Here is a 22,222-nt window from a genome sequence, read left to right as displayed (position 1 = left end):
CGTTTGTATTTACAAACGCGCTTCTGTTCCATCTATACAAATGAAAAACAAAGCTTGGCACGGAAAAGTTTTATTCTACAATTCTAGTCTTCCTTTCAAATCTTTGTTTCTGCGCAAGGAATCACACCTAGTATCACGAGTCTTGTACAGATACTTTATTCTCATCATACCATTTCGTGATACGTGTTCACAATATTTTATGATATATATTATTAGTGTAGTATCCTGAACGAGGGGCCTGGGGGGTGTCGGGCGAATTATAAACATGTGCGCGGTGGGGCTAAGACGAAAGACAAGGAGTTGCTAAGGGATGAAAACGAATTAACAGCCAGTGTCAGTTAACCCCCTAACCTACGATTTACGTTCGAGAATTTTGGGCCGAAAACGTAAACAAGCTATTATGCAGGGTGGTTGGTAGCTGGTGGTACAAGCGGAAAGGGGATGATTCTACGCGAAAAAAGAAGTCGAAAATATAGAATAAAAATTTAAAAATTTAAAAATTTGAAAAATTTAAAAATAACGTCAATCGAGACAACGATCTACAGTGAGATCCGTTACAACGTACCGGACGCGTACCGAGCGAAAATTCAAAGTCGATTTTCTCGAAAACAAAGCCTCGAACGAAAAATTTTTATTCTATATTTTCGACTTCTTTTTTCGCGTAGAATCACCCTCTTTCCGTTTGTACCACCAGTTACCAACCACCCTGTATTATATTATATGTCGGAGATGTGGGGACATCGAGCCTTTCTTTTGGAATTTTGGGAAGATCCCCGATGCTTTGGTCTAAACTAATTGTTACAGCTGTACTTAAATAATAGAACTAAGAAGTAGTTGTTGCGATACGATCTGATTACGTTTGCCCGAGATTATGACAGTGGGCTTGGGCTCGAAGTGACGCAACTGGTCGCCGAACGTAGCCACGGTCACGGGATGAACGTTTTTACCTAACAGAAGAAGTACCTAACTTGGAAAAATCACATCACAGACAAAACGAAGCAACTAAAGAACAAACTGAAAAAATTCTATTGGCTCACTGGCCGACGCTCCAACCTAAGCACACAGAACAAAATTACCCTCTATAAGACCGTAATAAAATCTGTCTGGACCTACGGAATCCAACTATGGGGAACAGCAAGTAATTCCAACACTGAAATACTTCGACGCTTCCAATCGAAAACGCTAAGATTCCTTATAAATGCACCCCGGTATGTCACCAACGAACTAATGCATCGCGACCTCAAGATACCCACAGTCAAAGAGGAAATAGCAAAATATAGCGACAGATATAGCAAAAGAGTCAACGAACATCGAAACCCCCTAATTACTGAATTACTTGATACGTCGGACCAGATCCGTAGGCTGAAGAGACACTACCCGTTAGACCTAAACACTAGATTTAATTAGATACTTATATTAAGCAATATTTACTTATTTAAAACTTACTTATAAATTATACTTATCTATCATAAGTATTAACTTATTATAAATAATTAGCCACGTCACTGCGCCGCGCCAGAAAAAATTACTGAAAATTCTCAATGCGAGAATTGACTGTAAATATCGATAAATAAAAAAAAAAAACAGAAGAAGTAGCAATATCGAGGGACACACGCTGTATTAACAAACGAGCCCCAGGTAGGAGCAACAACGGCTCTACGCGGGTCTGTCTGGTAACGGCACCTGGAATTTTGTTGATATCCCCGGTCAATGTACAATTGACAAACGACATCGTATCGGTCTTTTATTCTTGCGATCACCTTGCAGAGTTTACGCACATGGTCTCGTCGGTCAGTCAGAAAGATACCGTGCGTCACAGCTAACGTCACTTTGTGTTTCAAAATACGTTCAATTGTACAAAGAGTTTCCCCGTTCACCGTGGATTCGTTATCGAACCTAAGAACATTGTCTTTGACACGAAGAGTGTCTAATCGCCACGTTTAATTGACAAACTCTGTTAAATCGACATTTCTACATATAATTGTAAATATAATCTCCATCGAACAACAACGATGGCTCGTCCTAATGAAGATACGTTACACGCCCCTAAGTCTAACGCCAACCCGACATATATATTATATTTATATTATATGCCCGTAATATTTACGTTTGGCCCGATCATAGGTTGTAATTGTAGGCCGTAGTTGTAGGTTAAAGGGTTAACAAGTCAGATTGTGAGTTGAGAAGTGAAAGAGTGCGAATTGCGTTGTCGAGAAAGCGTTGGATCCGTGGTGACGAGAGTTGCAAATTAACTATCTAGTTGTCTTAATTATAATACGTCACTGTGATTAATTCGCGTTAAACAACCATCTTTTCCTGTTTGATCAACATCTGTTTAGTCCATTTATTGTAAATAAACTAATTGCAGTGAAGATACTACGTTAGCGTATGCAAAGCGTCGATGACGAACGCCTTTAACGACATTCTTTTACCGACCAATCTCCGCTATAAATTCAGTCGAAAGAGACTTTTTCTTTCGAACTTTAGCTTCTTCTTCGACTCTTCGAAGACTAATTAGAACTCACTGTATTAAAGTTCATAAAAGATACACTTTTGAAGTATGAAATTGGCGAAAGAGAATTTTTAATCTCCAACGTTTTTCCAAAGTACGGTCCCCCCTCTCTCTAAAAAAAAAAAAAGAAAAAAAAAAGACGAAAATTTGTGCTCCCCGTGATTAGTTTTACGTTCGAAAACGAATTTTCCACCGTTTCATGGAAAAGTGGAGATCTAATCAGTCTTTCGCGGGCGGACGCTGGTTTCGAAGAAAAGGAGAAGAGCAGCGGCGAAATGGGGAGAAAAAAATATATCCTGACGGGATTAAAATTCGGGTCGGACGATTATGAGACCACTGGTTGCCATTAAGCCGCCGTCCCTCTCGTAAGGGGTTCCAGCTCGCCGCTGTTTTACGCGTTACCGCATAAAACACCCCCTTTATCGCCCGAATATTCTAAGCTATCGAACGTCTATGAAATGTTCTTCGATCCTGCCGTCTACCAGCCCCGAGTTTCATCAGCATCAGCACCGACCAATGAATAGAATTTCCCATTTTCTCGTACCATTTGACCAAAGCAATTCCACCGTTTTTATATCCTTCTACTTGCCACTGCTAAAAATTAACGAATATGTTAACAGAATATCTCTCTCGGGGTTAAAAAGAAGTCACTTTCGACGTTAATCTATTCAGTTTGTCACCAGCAACGAGAAACTATAAAATTCGTGTTCAATCACGATTCAAATCAAAATGAAAGGCAACGTATTATTTTATGCATCGAGTTTAAAGGCGAAGATCTTCTTTCTCGCACGTGATTCGAATTCTTTGACATTTACCGGTATAGACGTAACCTTCTCGAGATTCAACGAAACGTACAACCACATGGTACTACGATAAACTATGATTTCTTTCAAATCGTAGATCAGACGAACGTTTTATATAACAAGTTTATTATAAAGCATCCGTTTCTCTAGTTCAATGGTACTTTTACAGAAGTTTAGAAAAATTTACTTGTAACGTCGCCTTCGCGCAACCTTTACGCATTATTTCACTGCTTAGCCTTTAACGAGTCACGCACCCTTGTTATCCACGAGAAAACGAGCCGTGTTTACGGTATCTTTGGCCATGATCGCAAAGTCTTCGCGATAATACTCGATTCTCCAGGAACCCCTTTGCTCATTCCGAGACACGCTCGTAAAAACGAACATTGGAATAATCCTTCAACGAAATTGACGGCGTTGCCTCCCTCCGCTCATTAAGAAACCAACGCGACTCGAAGTTTCGTCGAAGAGAAGACGATGATATCTTTCTATCGTATTTTACAACGATTGGTTATTCTTCCATCTAACCTTCCTTCATTGCGATAAATTTCTTAATAACCAGTCCCCTTCAACCCTAGCTAGCTGCCTTTTACCTTGCTTTACTTTTTATTATTTTTTTCTTGGTTTGGGGGTGTGAAGGGGTGGGATTAAAGTCAATATATATTTAGAGCGCAGTACGGGAGCAACAACGTTATCTACGTATTAAAATATTAATCTAACGCGTCGACGTTGACATGATATCTGTATAACATTAGCAACTTTATTAATTCTAAAAAAAAAAAAAAAAATTACATTGAATTATTTTGCCATATTACGAGTGGAAAATGAAACGTTATTTTTTTTTATAAGAAACGCGATTAATTGCAGGTTTCCAATTTTTACAGAGGACAGAGACGCGTTGTTTGTTCCGTTTGAAACGATAGTTGATTACTATTTGTGTTCAGTAATCGTTGAAGTATTCTTAAGAGGAATACAGAGTAAGAAGCAATATGACAGAATTAAGCATCGGAGAAATTAAGGAGGATATTATCGACGAAGAGGATATTTATTACTATTATTTATTAGTAAAATAAGTGAAACAAGTGTGAACACGATTTCCGATTCTCGACTCGTATGTCATACTCTCGATTCTCAATCATGCTGCGTTTTTAAATGTCTCACGCGTGCAACATATATACATTCTGGCCACGTGCACCACTTACAAATCTCCACGTGCCACTCTGAATCTCAAATATCCATGTTCATTCACTGAATCCTCTGTAACCGATACTTCACCATAAAAATGAATATATTGGCGATCGAAATCTACCAATTTTTCATTATCCGCCGCGTGAAAAATTGCAGCGTACTACGTGAAACACTGACTTACCAATCGACAAACTTGATCGCGATATCGTTTCTCGGACATTCCGTGTAACGCTCTTTGTTGTTCCGATATCGTCGTTCGCGTTCTCATACTCTTCGTTAAAGCATCGACTCCCTTTCAATCGTCGTGCCACGAGGTTGAAATGCCGCGGGGAAGATGAAATACAAATGGAATAACGTGGTGACTTCATTTCTGAGACATGCTGTATAATAATCTGATTTACCGCGTACGCTCTCTGTTCGACGTCGACGGTCCTGTAGACTTCGCGTAGGCTCGCGGGCCACGAGGTCGAGCATACGAGGAAAAGAAGACGAGTAATAGACGAAATACGATATTCGTCGTTACTCTGGAAACCTCGCGGTATTTTCATTTTTGGGGCACCCTGTATAACGATCTGGTGTCATTGCGATGCCTGACACTCTCTATCGAGCATCGACGACCCTCCAGACTCTGCATAGGCTCGCAGGCTACGAGGTCGAGTGTGCGAAAGAAAATGCATAGACAGAACACGATACTCACCTTCACCGTCAGGTTGCCGATGGGGAAAGTCTTGACGACCGGGATCTCGTTCGGGGCATAGCGATAAAACTCTTGACCCCCTTTGTACCACTTGACGGCGTATAAAAGATCCCCCTCGGTGTCATACCAGCAGTTGAGTATCGCCGAGTCACCTTTCTTCACGGCCGTCGGTATCTGGATGCGCACCTCTCGCAAACCGGAGCAAATTCCTGCAACATACGGTTCACACGTATACAGCATAGCTGTCGTTTTGTATTTGATATTGTACGTGCACAGCGTACAGAGTGTTGGTGCGTTCCGTTTCCTTCTCGCACCAACGACATCGATCCTAGAAGGTGTCGACCCTCTCGAGCGAGAATTAATGAGCTCGAGACCTGGGTTCAAGTTGGAATAGTATTCTCGAACTTTCTTGGTAGAAAGAGGAGGCAAGAAAAAAGAAAGAGAGCAGGGACGAAGTAGTAGAAGGAGAAGAAGGCGGTGGTTGTAGGAACCGCGGCGATGCGTTTAACGACAGGTAGCTCCTGCTCGGACTATTCCAGAGGTTTTATCGTCGGGTTTTGTTTCAGCAGTCAAGGAGCCTGCGGGTTTCCTTTTTTCGTTGCCTTTTTGGTCGAAGGAAAAGCTAAACCGAATTGTAAGCTCGGTTTCACGCTGCTATATTACGCTGCGTACACGAGCGAATTGTAGCTTTCATCGAGTTACACGACTGAAAATGTTCAAGTTTTTCGTGCATGGGTCGTGCGCTTGTAATTTTGCAGATGCACTTGGCTCCACGGTCTTCGAGACAGCCGCGTTTCACCGGAAATAATTGCGACTTCCGCCGCGATCCCGCTGAATAATAAAAATTCCGACGTGAATATTTTACTTAGAAAAATGCGCGTCAACTCGTTCGTCCGGTGTGTTTCTCAACGTGCTTGGATTTTCGAACGCTGCTTGGAAATGGTGAATTTTGTAGTTGACCTTATTGGACACGCTACACTCGCCATTTCGCCCCGATCTTTCCAGATAAATTTTTAAATATAACGGATATAAATGAAATAATAAATTCTCTGGAGTACGGCAGTCTCGAAGAAAGGAAAGGTAATTACGTGATAGAATATTCCGCTCTTGATCATCGTTTTCAAGCTGATTTCTTAAACGTAGCGACAAATGTGATCGGAGGAATAAATAAATAAATAAAAAAAAAAAAGAGGGAGGGGATTGATTCGTCATATACCGTTCTGTCCTCGACGAAAGATACCTTTTGCGATAATAGAATAGAATTAGTTATAAAATTTTGAAACGATTCTTAAAATTAGTCGTCTGAATAATCAGAAATTTTCTAAAACTTTGCGAAAATATTTATCGTAAAATTGGTCGAGAAGAGAAGAGACATTATACCGTAATGTACTGTTCGTCGATTATTGTTTTTCTAAAGATGGTTTCGTAAACGGAGCAATAAAGGCTGACATAACGATAATCGAGGTTTATAGAGGATCATAGAGGAGCAAGAACAGCGTTTCGCGTGCAACACCGAAGGAAGATCGATGTTTGTCATCAGTGGAAATCGTGAAAGGGTTTGAGGCACTTCAATCGACCTGTCCGGAACAGATTCACCACTTTGAATGCAGTTTAAAGCACAACAGACAAATACCGCATAAACCGAGCGAAATGAATTTCGCTGATTACGGTCAACAGAATTTAATATCCTACGGGCTAGTTAGGCGCAATCTTCCGCAGATATTTTAAGCTTGGGAAAACAACGAATTATTGTACGACTACGTAAGCGTGTGTTTTTTCTCGCTAATTAATTCCACTTGCGCGTTATCGTGTATAATGGTATTCGTAATTATTTAACGTATCGCTGTTTATATTGAAAATCCTATAATCGTATTATAATGTGAAATCAAAATTTTGACCTCCGCTTTATCCCTTATATAACCAAAATTTTGTTTGCCCGCGAGACGTAAAAGTTGTAATTCGTTACAGTTTGTTTGTTTAATCTGAAATCTCCGTTTAATTATTATCGTAAATACGAGCAACGATTTAGTACTATTGCGATGCTGCATTGGTAAAATACGATGGTAAAATGATATCGAAGTCGAATAAAATTAAAAAAGATACGGCGATTCGCGAAAGTATTTGGACGCTAATCGTACAGCATTTTTATAAATAAACTATGCGCGTTTAACGTCCACGCTCGAGGTAGTTTTCCGGGAGCTAACCGGTTACATACAGGGTGTGACCGTGTAACACGTACGAGTTATGCATAAAATTTCGTTGCACGTATTTCGCTTATCTTCGCACGCGGAATTCTGCTGATTGTTTACTGGTGCCTAGGTAGTAATTAACCAAGTTCAAGCGTACTTGACAAATTTTCTTAGCTCGATTTTCTCGAAAACTAGGCGTCGTACAAAGCAATTTTATTCCACTAGTTGTTTTCTTATTTCTTCGTCGGCTAGTAGCTTATGGCCGTTCGTACGTGTTATTCGACCGCGCACTCTGTACGCCGAAAATGTTCACATTGCCGAGAATTAGTTGGGCAAGTTGGCCCAGCGTAATTTAACAAGGTGAGTGCAAGAAAGCAGTTAACTAAATCCCGTTGCAAGGAAACGTTACAGTAGCGAAGACCATCGATTTCAACTAAATTTTGTCTAGCACGTAGAATCTAGTGCGGGCAAATCTAGAGCAAACCCGTATCCCATGCATTTGGATGAATATGCATTATTTACGAAGACATCTGATATTGAAGTTTCGAGAACCGAAGACTCGTCTTGATTGCTTAAGTATTTAAGTCGGATTGCAACTTCCCACTGCAATTGCACAACGTAAATCGATATTGAATACAATCTTATAACGCGTCTCTTAGATTATTGATAACTATTGTAAATTTCTTATCGTTCTATAACGGACGACTTATACTTGCTTTATTTATATCGCTGTAGAAAGGGTGCACGTATGTATATTTACGGACATTGTCCAAGGATACATAATATATTACAGCAGGGCGACACGCGATATAACGGTTCGCTCAGAATATTCGCCAACGACGTATTGTACGTATGTATAATAGATCGTTTCCAGATGATGTTTGCGAATTTATACGCGTCTTAATGCCCCGTACACAGGATTTTACTTACTCGTATCAAATTTTCTGATAAATTGTGTCTAGCAAAGTAAAAATTCTCTCCTTCTCTCTCTCTACACACACACATATATATATGTTGAGAATTGCGGATTTTAATTGGCGAAATAAAAGCAAAGGAACACTGAGGTTACACTTAGAATTCACATTAAAATAGCTTTAGACTTATTTGATAAACATTTGCACGCGTCTCAGAACTTTCTTTGTCTCGTCATCTTCCATACCACACTACCAACGGAACAGTTACGTTCATCTGTTTTTCGAGACGTCGTGCACGTGAGTCGCTACTACGCGGCCATTCTAGTCTAGCACACAAAATTATATATATCTCAATAATGTAAATATATATGAAAGGAAGTATGATAAAGTAAAATAAAATTATTTAAATATAGACAATCGCAGTAAATCGCAACTCGCAAAGCATCTAATACTATTGGGAATGTTTTGTTGAGGAAGATGCTAGATTGGTACGACTTCTAACGACGCTCTTTTGTTTTGGCGTTCGCCACGTGTTAATTGTCAGAGAGTATCCGCAGTGTTCTCGTGGCTGTGCGAATCAATTTTAAATATCGAACCTCGAAACCTATTTAATAATATTTTTATAACACGCGTGGCTTGTAAACGTTTCTCCAACGATTGGTCGATCTTCCTAACGACTTTACAACAGCAGATCCACGCTGTATCTGGAAATCGCATGCAAGTGGAAACACGAAAGGAAGGTCTTTCCATTAACCGAATCGAAGGCAGCACACAGGTGTCCACAATCGGGCAATTGGAGCTCTCAAAGGAGACGATCTTCGACCTAGCGAATCAAGTACAACAACCACGAACTCCCTACCGAGACTCGTTCGTTCCAATTCAAGTCTCGATTCAAGAAAATCAAAAGGAAAGCAGCTATCCAACGAACGAAAAGATGGATAGAGATAGAAGCAGGGGTAAAAGGAAGAATAGAAGTTAGAATGAAAAACGTTGGGAACCGGAAGGTTGGTGGGATGGCGGAGAGATCGAAGAGCAGTGGAACATCGAACGGAGGTGAACGCGCGGGACTCGGGAAATTAGGTTGTTAAGATTTAATCGGACACAGAGGCATTTTAAGCGTCCCGTTGTCCCATTCTCCGCGCGATGGGGGTTGGCGTCGCGAGGTTGGCCAGATTTAAATTGCACCGGCTCCCCCGAGCCACGCTCTCCCAGTCGCCCTGCCACTCTGTCCCGAGAAGATAGCGAAGGATCGTTAAGATTTCTGCCGGATTCCGTTCGCCGGAATTTCATTTGCGACTTGGCCCCGGTAGCTCACCTTTGCCCGGCCCCCCTAATTTAATCGTCGACAAGATTGCTCGGCTAGGATTGTTTAAAGAAGATCCTCGATGAACGTTTGAAACGGAGCTGTTGCTGCCTCGTCAGGGCGCGTGGATGTTTTCGCAGGGTCCATGGAGCGAGGGATGGCACACGGATTTCGAGGCGGAAGTTTCGACACGGATGGGGCAAGCACGTGTTGTTGGAAGTAATTAGGGGATCACATGTTTCGGGAAATGAGTAATATCGAGGGATAATGCGAGTATTGTCGGGGTGTTTGATGTAATACGGCTCGCGTTAGGATTGTAGTATCGTGGATTTTCGAGTAGAATGGACAGACGATTTTACAAGGATGACGCGATACGCGTACGCGACAGGCAGATTTTTAGAAGAATGGCTTGAAATAATTACTAAGCTTACGGGAACGAATTTTTCAGCGAAGGTGGAGGTTTACGGAAGGACGTGTTGTCGGCGAGGTAATCGAGAAATCGCCTATTAGCGGAAGTAAATTATAACGGGACGATAACAGGAAATATGGAAGAGTTTGACGTAAGATATAGTTCGCGTTAAGTGACTTTGAGACAGCGCAGCAAGAACTTTGAAGTAGAATGACGTCGATGACCTTGCTATCGTTTAGTATATGAAATAAATTTAGGAAAAGTCTGGGGACGATTTATAGATCCGCGAAAACGTAGTTTTCGATGAAAATGGAAGTTTAACAGTAGGTAGAAAATGGAAGGACGTATCGGTAGTCGCAGGTTCGAGGACGCGGCTAATATTGCGAGGATAATGGAGGATATCGTTGAAGTGTATGACGCAAGGTATAGTTCGTGTTAGACAACTTTGATGATGTACTAAAGATCTCGAAGATGGATGATGTATAATAATATGGTATATCATTATATTATGTAATAAGGTAGATTTAAAAGAATAATATGGAAACGTTCACTGTTTGTAGCTTTGCGAAAACATATCCTTTGTCGAGAGTGAACGTCTGCGTGTAAAAGATCGACTCTTAGTTTTTAAGAATTAAAGGCAGGTACCTATAATTAAATTCACTTTTCGCCCTGCGAGTTTTTATATCCCGAAATGTATCTTTTATGAACCTTAAACGGATGAAATTCAATTAGTCTTCCTAAGACTGTTACTTCCAGAGGGGAAAGTAAAAATGTCGTTAAAATGCTACTTAACAGTATCGCTGATACTTCGGATATATGTATATTCTCGAGTTGCATGATACGGTAGAAGAATTTCAAGAATCGTGTAAAAAATATAGGCGCGTTTGGTATAAACCGGATCATTTATATTCACGCTTGATCTTTTTTTATGGTTTTCGGCTTACGAAAACTCTAAAACTTAAAAAATTCTAGAATACTTGAAAAGATAAATCGAATAGAAGAGTTTCGACTTCGCGTTCTTTTGTTTCTTTTAATTAACGTTCGTCATTGCTTTATCAACGAACCAAATTTTCTGTCAATCGGACGAGAAACGGCTAATTCGCGGGAAACTCGACAAAACTCGGACTCATCTCGTTTAAACCTATAAATTAATTTTCCAATAACGTAACCGAAGTAGACTTTACCGAAGCTTCTGATCCTACTAAACAAAACCTTCGTTATAGAGTATCTCCGAGAATCATGAAAATGTAAGCCGCCCATACAGTCAGCAGATGAAAGAGCATGAAATATACGAGAGTATCAAGATTTCGAGAGCAGTCGGTTCGCCGGAATTTCATTCGCGACACCGACCCACCTTCTGCCAGGCGGTCGTAATTTAATCGGCGATGTAATTGGCGGCGGGTGTGCCGGTCGTTTAAGAAAACCCTGGCGAATTCATTACGAGGCGGCGACGATTAAATCTTGGGCCCGTGAAAGCTCGTTCGTTCAGTGAAAATCATCGGGGATAGAAATGGTTTCGATAACTCATAACGTTATCAAAAGACTCGGCGAACAATCTTCCTCGCGATCGCAAGCTATGAAAATTGGTTCTCATGGCGAATAAACCGATTATATAAGAAGTTTGAAATCTGATGGATTTAACTTTGTAAGTCGAGTCGCGTTTCTTATGGCGAATGGTTTTACGAATTTCTCAATGCTCCGGCCAACTTAATGGCGCGAAAACACTTTACCGATTTGCATCGTTTTCGATCCGATCGTGTTTTTCTATCGTTAAAAAGTTTCTCAAGTTCCATCGGGATCTTTTTGTTTCAGTTTTGTTAACAATGTTTTCCGTGGAATATTAAAACTCTCTTTTATTCGTTCAAACAGCACGAGGATATAAAAATTTGAGGACCGTAACAGAGTTGGCTGTCATCCCTTGCGTCAATTTGTCACGTTAAGAGGAACGAAAAAAGCAGTTTGCTCTGCTTCTCGTTTTATCGTTTGTAGAGCTTAGCGAGAACTGCAAAAACGCATATTTTTCTAGAAACAAGATAAATAACGATAACGATGCACTGAGATATAGGTATATATCGTAATTGAAAGAGCAACGGTACAAATTGTATAACAGTGACATGCGATGTCGATGTTACGAGTTATCCTTTACGCTGTAGGAATTATTACTATTATTTTACAATTTACAGCGAAATTGTTTTACGATAATTCTCCTATTGGATATATCGTTGAATATCGATGTCTTTATTTCGATACTACACGGATATATCGACTAAATTCTTGCGTTTGAACTCTGTTGGACAATATATAACTTTCGTTAAAAGAAAGTGGTGATTGGTTGGACGAGAGGAGTGAAAAGTTCGGATGGTTGATTGAATAGTGAACGAAATTTGTAGAAGGAAAAGGTTAGGTTGAAAGAGGTCTGCAAACTAAATGAATGCGAGGAAACTCGGAAAAGAGAGAGAGAGAAAGAGAAAGAGCGCTGATGGAAAGAAGCCAAGGATGTAGCCCGTGATATTGTTAAAAATTTTCAATTTACGCTGCTTCTTAGTTTTACGATAATCAATTATTCAGTTTAGCTACCTAACCCTGTTAGAATTTAATCTCGAAATTAAGATTAATAATCTGTGGAAGACATAATATTATATCGAAATAATATTATGTGATATTTATTAAATAAAAATTACAGGAAATATAAGTGAGTATTGCGGAACGTTGACACTTGGCTAGTTATTCTCAGACTGACTGACTTAGTGACCCATGGCCCTTGAAAACATTTTGAACCCCCACTCTCTATGCAGTGACGAGTGTGACCTGAGTAGATGCTGTGTGGCGGCAAGTGCCACGGAACCTTCTAGCAGCTTCGCGATGCAAAGCGCTACGCCGTCAAGACGCGACACCGACGTGCCCAATGTTCTGAGGTGGTATGTCGTGATACGTGCGTAAGGAATTACTCTTGATGTTTAACGAACAATAGTTTATTAAGAAACAATTTAACAGAAGAGTCAACAAATAACAGTCAACAGATACAATCTGTAATTTCGACCAATCGCGGGGAGACGCAATCGCGAGGAGAGACGTCAACGGGAGTCGTAAATTCCCGTTACGATTATACTCATCGACACCACGAGTTGATCGATCCCCTGATTTCCGTTAGGATAATAGGGGTGATTAAGTTTATATAACACTGTGATTCACAGAATTATAAAAATATATATTTCCAACACTTAAATTACACTGTTGAGTAGATATAAATCGTCGATAACAACTTGTCGCACGAAGATGAGATAGATATGAATAGTAGAGCAAGGTTCGTACAGTTGAATTTCGTATGTTAGTGGACGTAGCACTCGAAGATACTTAATAGACGTGAGATTTTGATGCTAGACTTCGACGTTGTAGTATGTAGAAGAAGTAAGTTGACTCGACCTAGCGGTGTTGACGAAATAAGTTGACTTGACCCTCCTGATGTAGCAGGAGAAGTCTGCGACTTGACCCTCCTAGAGTCGTAGGAGAAGCGATGAGTAGGAAGCCTCCGACCAACGTGGTTCGTGAGTGACCTTGTGCATGGGAAAACCCAGCCTGTTCTATTAGATAGATGTTCGGTTTTTCCTAATGGGTGCGTACCCGCTTTCTCCGTGTTTTTAATCGGGCCTAATAAACCCAAGGACCTCTCTAAAAACCTGATGTGTGTCGCAAATATTTTTAGCCTTAAGAAATCTTTCAGGACAACGGATTGAATGAAGATACATGTGTACACAATGAAAGAGAAAAGTTATGGTTGGTATCGGCTGCCCGGTCGCGAGAGCTGCAGCGCCGATGTTTTAGGCGACGTAACACAATCAACAAATAACTATCAACGGTTAACAATTAACAATTGACCGAGAGCTCAATCGACGCGTTTGCTACGCAATGGCACTGACGACTTTTCTATTTCGCGGCTCAAGACAGACTGACTGTCCTTTTGTTCCGGATCGAACGGATTCTTCCCTTTGTTGCCCATCGATATCCCTCACTAGCGTGCATTCGTTAGATGTGCCGCCGCGGCTGGCACGTGTGTGCTCTTGCGAGAATTTGGCGGAAAGAGCGTGAAGATATCGATGGCACATTGGGCACGTCGGTGTTGCGCTTTGACGGCGTAGCGCTTTGTCTCCGGAGCCGTTGGAAAGTTTCGTGGCCGGTGCCGCCACAGTTCCATCCATATCCTTACGCTTCTTTCGCCGAATTAGCCGATGTACCAGCCGCACATCTAACGAACGCACGCTAGTGGGGATATCGCTGGGCAACGAAGGGAAGAATTCGTTCGACCAGTCACCTCGTCTGTATGCGATTAATATCGTTGTATTCCAACAAACCTGTTAAAACTTGTTTCGTTATACCTTACGCCTTAGAAGTTTTGACGCTAATGATAGAAATCCGTAGAGTAGAATGCGTAATCTAAAAAAAAAAAAAATTACCGAATACGAGATACAGGCTGGTCACCGAAATACAGTAACGTCCAAAAAAGGAAAAGACCGTAAATCGAAGAATCGAACAACGCGACATGGATCGTTGCAACGACGATCGTGGTTCTGTGCGGCGTTGTAAATTTTTCAATAAGAGATGGAACTAAAGTTAAAGTATAGTAGTTCCTGGAGAATCATAAAATCAGTCAGACGTCGTCTCGACGAACAAGCTTGGACGACACAGTTGTAGAAGTTAATAGAAATGACGGAAAATAAGTAGTCGAAGGGATCATAGATCGGACACAGAAAAGAATACTTTTTCGTTATAGCAAGGTTGCGAACGAAAAGATCGAGAAATTGACACAGTGACACAGGAATTTTATGCGGCATTCTACATTTTTTAACAGGACGTATAGTATCCTCCGTGAGACCGTAAAAGACTGAGAAACGTCATGGTTTACGTGTTCCGGTATATCGACGAGTAAATTGACATAAAGCATAGACGATAAAGTTTCGAAACCTCGGTCATGGGTCAGGAGATAGTATATATAGGAAGATACAGTACGTACTCTCTCTATAATAAAAAGATTCTAAATTAGAACGTGGAATAAAGATGGTTGCACGACCGCACTGCGGATATTTATGCAAATTGTGTTCTCACGAGAATACATGTTTTCATAAAATCATTAATCGGTATCCGTGGTGTACATTTTATTTATCCAAAATACCCTGTTTCACGTACGTAAGATCGCATACGCTGCATGGTATCGCCCGATTTAATCTAACAAATAGGACAAATCATAAAGTTCTTTGAATTCAATTCAAACAGTTTAGGAATAGTGGCGTTCAGGATACGATCTTTTAGGGAACGTATCAACGTAGCTGTTGCTTACAAATTCGATGACAAAATGACCGAGCCAATTATGCCGCGAAAAGATCTAACAAATAGGACAAATCATAAAGTCCTTTGAATTCAATTCGAACAGCTTAGGAATAGTGGCGTTCAGGATACGATCTTTTAGGGAACGTATCAACGTAGCTGTCGATTACAAATTCGATGACAAAATGACCGAGCCAATTATGCCGCGAAAAGATCTTTTAATATATTTCTTCTGACTGCAACTTACTTACCGGTCATCGAAGCGCTACGATATATTTTCGAGGATCGTCTGGCAGGAATGGAAAATCATTCGCTCGGCGATTTAAACGAATCACGTCGCAATATACGTGAACGGAAGTGTGTGTATCGTATTCTCCATCGACTCGTAAAATCGGTCAAGCGTCATAGTTTACACGTTCAGGTGGCTGGACGAGGAAAGCGAGGGAAACCATAGAACATAAGGGTTGGAAACTTCAGTGAGGGACCTCGAGAAGCGCATACTAACTTCCACCTAGTGAGATTCAGAATCGAGGTGCCAAGTAACGGCATACCAATTGATGCAACGACAACCGGAATTCTATGCGCGACTGTTGTAAGCTTTTGGACAGGGCACCGAATCAGAGCTGCATTTCACGAGACGCAAATTGAGGCCTCGTAGCCGTATCTTCCGAAATTTCGACAAATTGGCTCGTGCAAGCGTTCGAATATGTAAACTTCGATCACCTAACCAGCGTTACGACACTTGGCCATATCGTACAACCTATTATCCTTACGATTGTTCGGATTCGGGCGCGACATTAAACGTTCAGGGAGAACATGTTGCCGACTTCCGAGCAGGAACACGCGTTTCCTTCGACGATGAAACGCATCCGAGGCAATTATCTCCCACTGCGGATGATAAACATGGATGCAAATTAGCGAGATCGCGCGGATGGTGTCGCGAGGATTGCGTTTAACGCCAGTGTAGTGCCTTAACGCCGACGATGCCACTACAATCAGGGCAAATTTCGTCTGTTTTGCCGTACACGGTGCTGCAGTTATCGTTGGATTTCTACGCGAAAAACAAGTATTTTGTTAGGAGACTCTCGTTTCGAAGAAAATCGGCTTTCGAGATCTCCGCGAACGAACGCACCATGCTGCGGTAACGTAAAATTCACGACATCCTCGTCCTAAGGTCGCCAAAAAATTACGCTTCCAAGTTGGAATGTAGCCTCTTAACGCTAATACCAGCAACAATCGTACCAAAATATGAAAATGCGTGTTTCAAATGTGAACAAAAGTCAAAACGAAAGCCTGTAGAAGAAGACATACACCGAATCTTCGAAATCTCCGTCGTAAGTAATAATATGCAAAAGATGATAAATTGGTTATTTCTATTCTTCTATCTCGTAATATTTCCCGATCTCTTCTAAACCGCGATTTCCTTTTAACGATTGTCAAACAAACTGAATCTCCATGAACATGGAAGAACAGTTTTAACCGTATTAAAAATAATTATTTCGGAATATAATTTTAATCGAACGTTTAACCAGTGTAAAAAAACAAGCGAAACAAACGTCGCAAAAATACTTGACCTCGTTGAGCGAAAAATCCGAGTTGTACTACTAATGGAGTCAGCGACCCGAAACATCAAACGCTGCCATTCCTTGATATTTTAATCTACGATCCACGTATCGCCATATTTCGTCCTATCCAGCCAGTTACTCGTGTCCCAGACCGCTTCCTAGCCATCAATCGAACCCGAGGAATTCTTCCGGTTTCTCGTAGCCGCGGTCTATAGCTCTTTCGAAAGAAATAGTAGGGGGGTTGGGCGCGGCAAGAATCGCTGGTTGCGTAAGAACGGAATAAGGAGCGGCGACCGGATGGGTCTGAATAAATCGGGTCGCTTGCTCGTCGGGAGAATCGCTTGGCCGCGGTGGGAAACGACGATCCACGCTGCAAGAGTGGCGAAGCTATTCAACGGAGTCTGGCTGGCAGCGAGACGCCGCGCGATGCTGCGTGAAAGATGACAATCGTCGTGACTCGTTAACCTCTCGTGGCTGCTTGGCAAGGGGATGAAGAGAACAGCTACGACGAGGAAGAAAGAAACGGTAGCTGTAAGGGTGGCACAGAGGACGGACAACAGACGGAGAGAAAGACGTAGGAAGAAAGAACTGCGCGAGAGAGAATGCACCTGCTCCCTCCTAAGGGAGCAAAACGGGATGAGAAAGAAGAAGAACGGGGATAGGAAATAAAGAAGAAAGCGTGGGTGACGAAGATGGGACACGCTGCAACCGATCCGACCGACTTGCATCTTTCGTACGATCGTGTAAGTGCACGCGTATGGAGGAAGGCTTGGCGAGATATGATTAAAAAAAGAGAGAGAATGGAAAATAGAATAGAGGGGCAGAAACGGAGAAAGGATCACGCTGGAAGAAAATACACGGGAAGCGGGCGGGGAAGGGCGAAGAGGCAGAAAGAGGCAAGGAAAACAATCTAGCGGCGCCGCGCGAGTAAAGAACAAAAAGCCGGTCGGGAAACGGGAAAAAAGAGGAAGAAAAGAGCGCTCGATGTCGATGGAATCGCTACAATGGAATCGACGTTTCGACGCCGCGCGATCGTATTTCACGTCGGCGATTCGACGAAAGAGGGGTGTTCTCGCGGCTGAGAAGCAAAACGAGACGCGCGAATTTCGCGCGCGGTTCTGGCTCCCGGCGTTTCTATCCGTGAGCTCGTAAAACCGCACGAATATACACGTTCGATTAAACCGCGGTTCTTCGACGCGAATTTTTCAGCAGTGAGAGTTTATCGTCGGTCGTGTTTAAAAAGTTGAAAGGGACGAGAGATCAGGTGGATGAAACAGGCGGTAAAAAAAGAAAAAAGAAAAGAGAAGAACTCGATAGAGTGTCGATGAAGTAACTGGACGATGAACGAACGCGAAGGACGGCTTGACGATAGAGGCCAAACTAACGGAGGGGGTTGCGATTTGTTGCGGCGAGTGAATTACGATAGAAAGAGAGGGGTGATCTGGCCTGAAACCGGCAGTGCTCGTTCGTGCAGCGTTAACGCAATTATCCATTGACACAATTAATCGTCAAATTCGCTAAATTTCCATCATCGAAACGACCGTTCGACCGTCCTAGAGCAGTGACCCTTGCAAGCAGCGTCTCGTCGTCGCGAGCCATCCCCCTTTCGCGAGTTCAATGCTCCGATGGATGAGAATCCTCTCGACTTCCTATTCTCCTTCGTATCTCGTACTTTGTCCAGGTCTTTGTTTATGTCTTTGTCTACGTCTGTCCATGTACCACTCGTTTCTCCTGCCATTTCCTCCTTTCGTATCCTATCCACCATCCCCTTTGTCCGCCTCTCCCCTCCTTCTGCAACTTCTTACGGTTTTTTGCTCCTTGATCTCTCCGCACGAATCTGCACGGACTAATTTTTTTCCGATCGATCAATACGGTTGTTCGTGGGTGAGATATCGGTTCTCAAACGTGTTCGCCGTTCGATCGAGCTGTTCGATTCGCGTTCCACGAATAAATAGTTACGAGGACAAATATTTTAATCGCCCGGTGACCAGTCACCCTCTTCGGCCCTTCGCGTATCGTCGAAAAACGATCTCGACGTCCGACTTTCGCTCGCAGTTTTCCCTTCCTTTTCGCTCATTTCAACCTTGCTGTCCCTTTTCCTCTCTACTGCATATCCCTCGTGCGTATTTTGTACCTGCACATGTGTGCACACGCGTATGTTCACTTTTTCGTTTCTCCTCTTTTACCTCTTTTTTCGCTTGTTTCCCTTTTTTTGTGCTTTTTCCATCCCCTAAACAAAGAGTCGGTCGATACACACGGTCGCGACACGTGAAGCGAGGTGAAATTACAAAATTTCACGGAAGCGTCGATATTCAACGAGTTCCTCTCTCTCTTGCTCTTTCTCGCTCTCTCTCTCTCGCTCTCTCCCTCCCTCTCTCTCTCTCTCTCTGTCTCCTCTCTGTCTCCTGTTCACGTTCGAACGGCTTGATTTCATGCGTTCATTTTTAATTGAAGCGTCCAGATCCGTTGGAAATCCGATGGCGATGATTTCACGAAAATTTCGATACACTTTCTTTGACTCGATAACGGCCGTTCGTTCTGTCGTTATTCACAGGTGTCGGTTGATTTATCGCCTTTCGGCTCGACAGAAATCTTTTACGCGTTTCAGAGTGTAACCGCGCGTGTCGTTTCCTAATTCTTTAAGCGAAAAATAAACGAAAATGTAACCATCGTAAGTAGTGGAAAGAAACTCGGCGCTTGGTGAAATTAAATCGCGTTTCAATCCCCTCAAAGAACGAGCCGCACGCTTTTCACCAAACAACCCCGCCGCTGGTGCATGAAATCATACTTAAAATTCATGCCTCTGATCTCATCCGGCAGCTCGTGTTCCTTCCACCCTCCAGCTTGTTTCAATCTCGCTCTATCAAAGAGAAAACCACCGACAAAACTGAGAGACATCGACGTGCCGACGACACACGTCGCACGATCTACGCGAATCCTCTTAAATCTATCTAAAATAACCGGAACCTCGTTCAATCACCTAAGAACACGCGACGAAACTTCAAACCGCTGTACGCGTGAACGTTATTTTATCGTGCCTTTAGGCTAACGGGCTCCGTTCGAACGGAGAATCTAATCCATACAGGACGCGAGACACGAGGGGCAACGGCCCGTAAGGATGGCCGAGGAGCGAGGGTCAAGCAGGGGCAGAACGACGGACGAAGCGGAAGGAACGTAGGAAGACCAGGGACGAGAACAGTCGGACAGAATTTCTACGCGCAACGATCACGAAAATGTTGAAAGAATCCACCGAACGATCGCAGGATCGTGTTACGAATGATAGACGCGAATTCGACGATACGGTTCCACTCACCCACGATATGAACGAACCAGAGGATTTTCAATTCCATGGATGCTCTGCTGCAGTGTTCGTCCTGCGAATATCACGTTCCTACTCCTGCACAGATCGGTGGTGGTTACGATGATCGTGGCACGTCTGTGTGTGGTCGTAACGCGGCCGGCGCGACGCGTCTCTTCGCATGTCGCCCTTCCAGCGCGTGTTCTCTCCCCTTCGCGTGTCCAGTGCGTGTTCGCGTCCTCTGCTATGTTCCCGCTGACACCCGAGTGAAGAACGACAACGACCACGACCACGACCACGACGTCCCCTTACATAATAGCAACGTCGCGCACGGTCGACGAACAGTCGTGCCCCCGACGGCTAGACGAAGGACCAAGTGGCGGATCGGACGGTGTGGTGCGAGGCGAACGATGCGAACAACCCCCTGTGCGGTGTGTGCGCGGTCTGCGGAGCCCGGCTCTTCTGACGATGCTCCCTCGTAGCCTGGCGTTTCGCGCAGAATCAATTTCCTTGCAAAACGACGTCGAGGAGCGGCGCGAGTGCGAGTGCGCGCGCAAGCGCCCCGCAACCGATCTCTCTCCGCTATTCCTCTTGGCTCGTCGCCGTCGTCTTTCACCACCACCGAACCAGCCGACGAGGGGCGAGGATGGTCGCGGAGGACGCGCGATAGCAAAGCGAGAGGATATCGTTTGCGTGTGCCGGTAAGCCGTACACTGTGTCAGTGAAATCTGGCCCACCGATAGATTCCGAGCAACCCCGAGCCGATAGGCCAACCCCTTCCTTCTCTTCTCCTCGCTTCTCCCTACCCCCTACTCTAAAATCATCTACTCCCACCCTTCCCACAATACCCACCGTTCCTCCTTCTCTGTTCCTCCTCTTCTTCCAACCGTGTTAACTCGCGGCTGCTTCGTTTCAGGAACCTCTTCGTCCTTCGTAAGCCAGCGAGTATGTGTTCACAGAGGACGCGAACGCAGACGCGTCCCTTGTGCAACGCGGAACGCTAAACTCGTAGCGGAGCATCCTTCTTCGCGACACACAGAGACGCATCCTTGCCCTTTGTGCATGCCTCTATTGTTCTGGAAGCGGAGCCAGTCAGGTACCGGGCCACCGATACCGACAATTCCTTTACAACCGGTACCGTCGTCACACACGTCGTCTCCGTTTCGTAGAAGAGGCTGGCTGCTAAGAGGAGGAAAAGAAAGGGAAGAGCTCGCGAGATTGCTCGTCGTTTTGGAGATTCTGTCCGCACGGATGCCCGACGGATGCTTTCGCCCGTGCCCGCGGGCGACTCCAAGTCGCTGTACTCTCTCGATAGAGTCGACTCTAATCGACTGCAGATCGAAGAATGGATTTAAGCAGGTTGTTCCGAGACGCTTCGCTCTCGCGAGGAGCTCGATGCTCCTTGTTTTTTTAATGAAATTTTGTTGCGTAACACCTGTTGGCCGACGTTACCCCTCGTGGCCCGATTCCGACGTTTATTTCGATGGTTTCGCGAGGCAAGGAAACCCAAGTCGTCCTTGGCGAAGTCCGAAAGTCTATCGTTCCTGCTTCTTGAACTTGGATTCGTTTTTCAGCTTTTACGACATATACCGACGATATTTCGCGATACGTGGTAAGAGTCGAACGCACTTGAGCGCGTCCGTTTTTTAATTCACTATCGTAGATTCGTTATCTTAAGTGTTAAGTACTCGAGATAAAATTTATTAAAGACTCTCAGTTCACACTAACGCGTAGGTGTCTTAATAATAATAATAATCGTGACCCGCAGAGTATCATCGTAATTACAGGCGCGTTCGTACGCGGTCGAAATTCGATACTCGAAACGTATGCTTCGTTTTTTTGGAGAGGGTTGTCGTCGCATGATTTTATTACGCGTGTTTGTCAACGACTTTACGCCAATAAAAATTCGTCGAAGTTGGAAACACCGATACATTGTAAATTTCAATTTCGCGGCGATCTCTGGGATAAATCGCTCCGCGGGAAAGTCGGGGGGAAGAAGTTCGGTATCGATATATTTCGCGCATAATC

The 22,222-nt window shown here is 43.3% G+C and overlaps 1 protein-coding gene across 1 annotated transcript in view; it reads right to left on the bottom strand.

Moving 5' to 3' along the window:
* LOC138179208 (cell adhesion molecule 3-like) overlaps positions 1-20,978 on the bottom strand; it is a 42,148-nt gene extending 21,170 nt beyond the window's left edge. Inside the window, exons 1-2 of the mRNA XM_069111768.1 lie at positions 20,210-20,978; positions 5,198-5,406 (exon numbers count right to left, since the gene is read on the bottom strand). Of these exons, the coding sequence (XP_068967869.1) occupies positions 5,198-5,406; positions 20,210-20,246 (246 nt within the window). The 5' untranslated portion in view covers positions 20,247-20,978. The remainder of the gene's footprint in view (positions 1-5,197; positions 5,407-20,209) is intronic.
* Between the last annotated feature and the right edge of the window lie 1,244 nt (positions 20,979-22,222).

The sequence above is a fragment of the Bombus flavifrons genome, chromosome 4 (assembly GCF_040668555.2).
Source record: "Bombus flavifrons isolate JBK064 chromosome 4, iyBomFlav1_principal, whole genome shotgun sequence".
In the NCBI taxonomy this organism is placed as follows: Eukaryota; Metazoa; Arthropoda; class Insecta; order Hymenoptera; family Apidae; genus Bombus; species Bombus flavifrons.
This window is presented reverse-complemented; position numbering and strand designations above follow the sequence as displayed.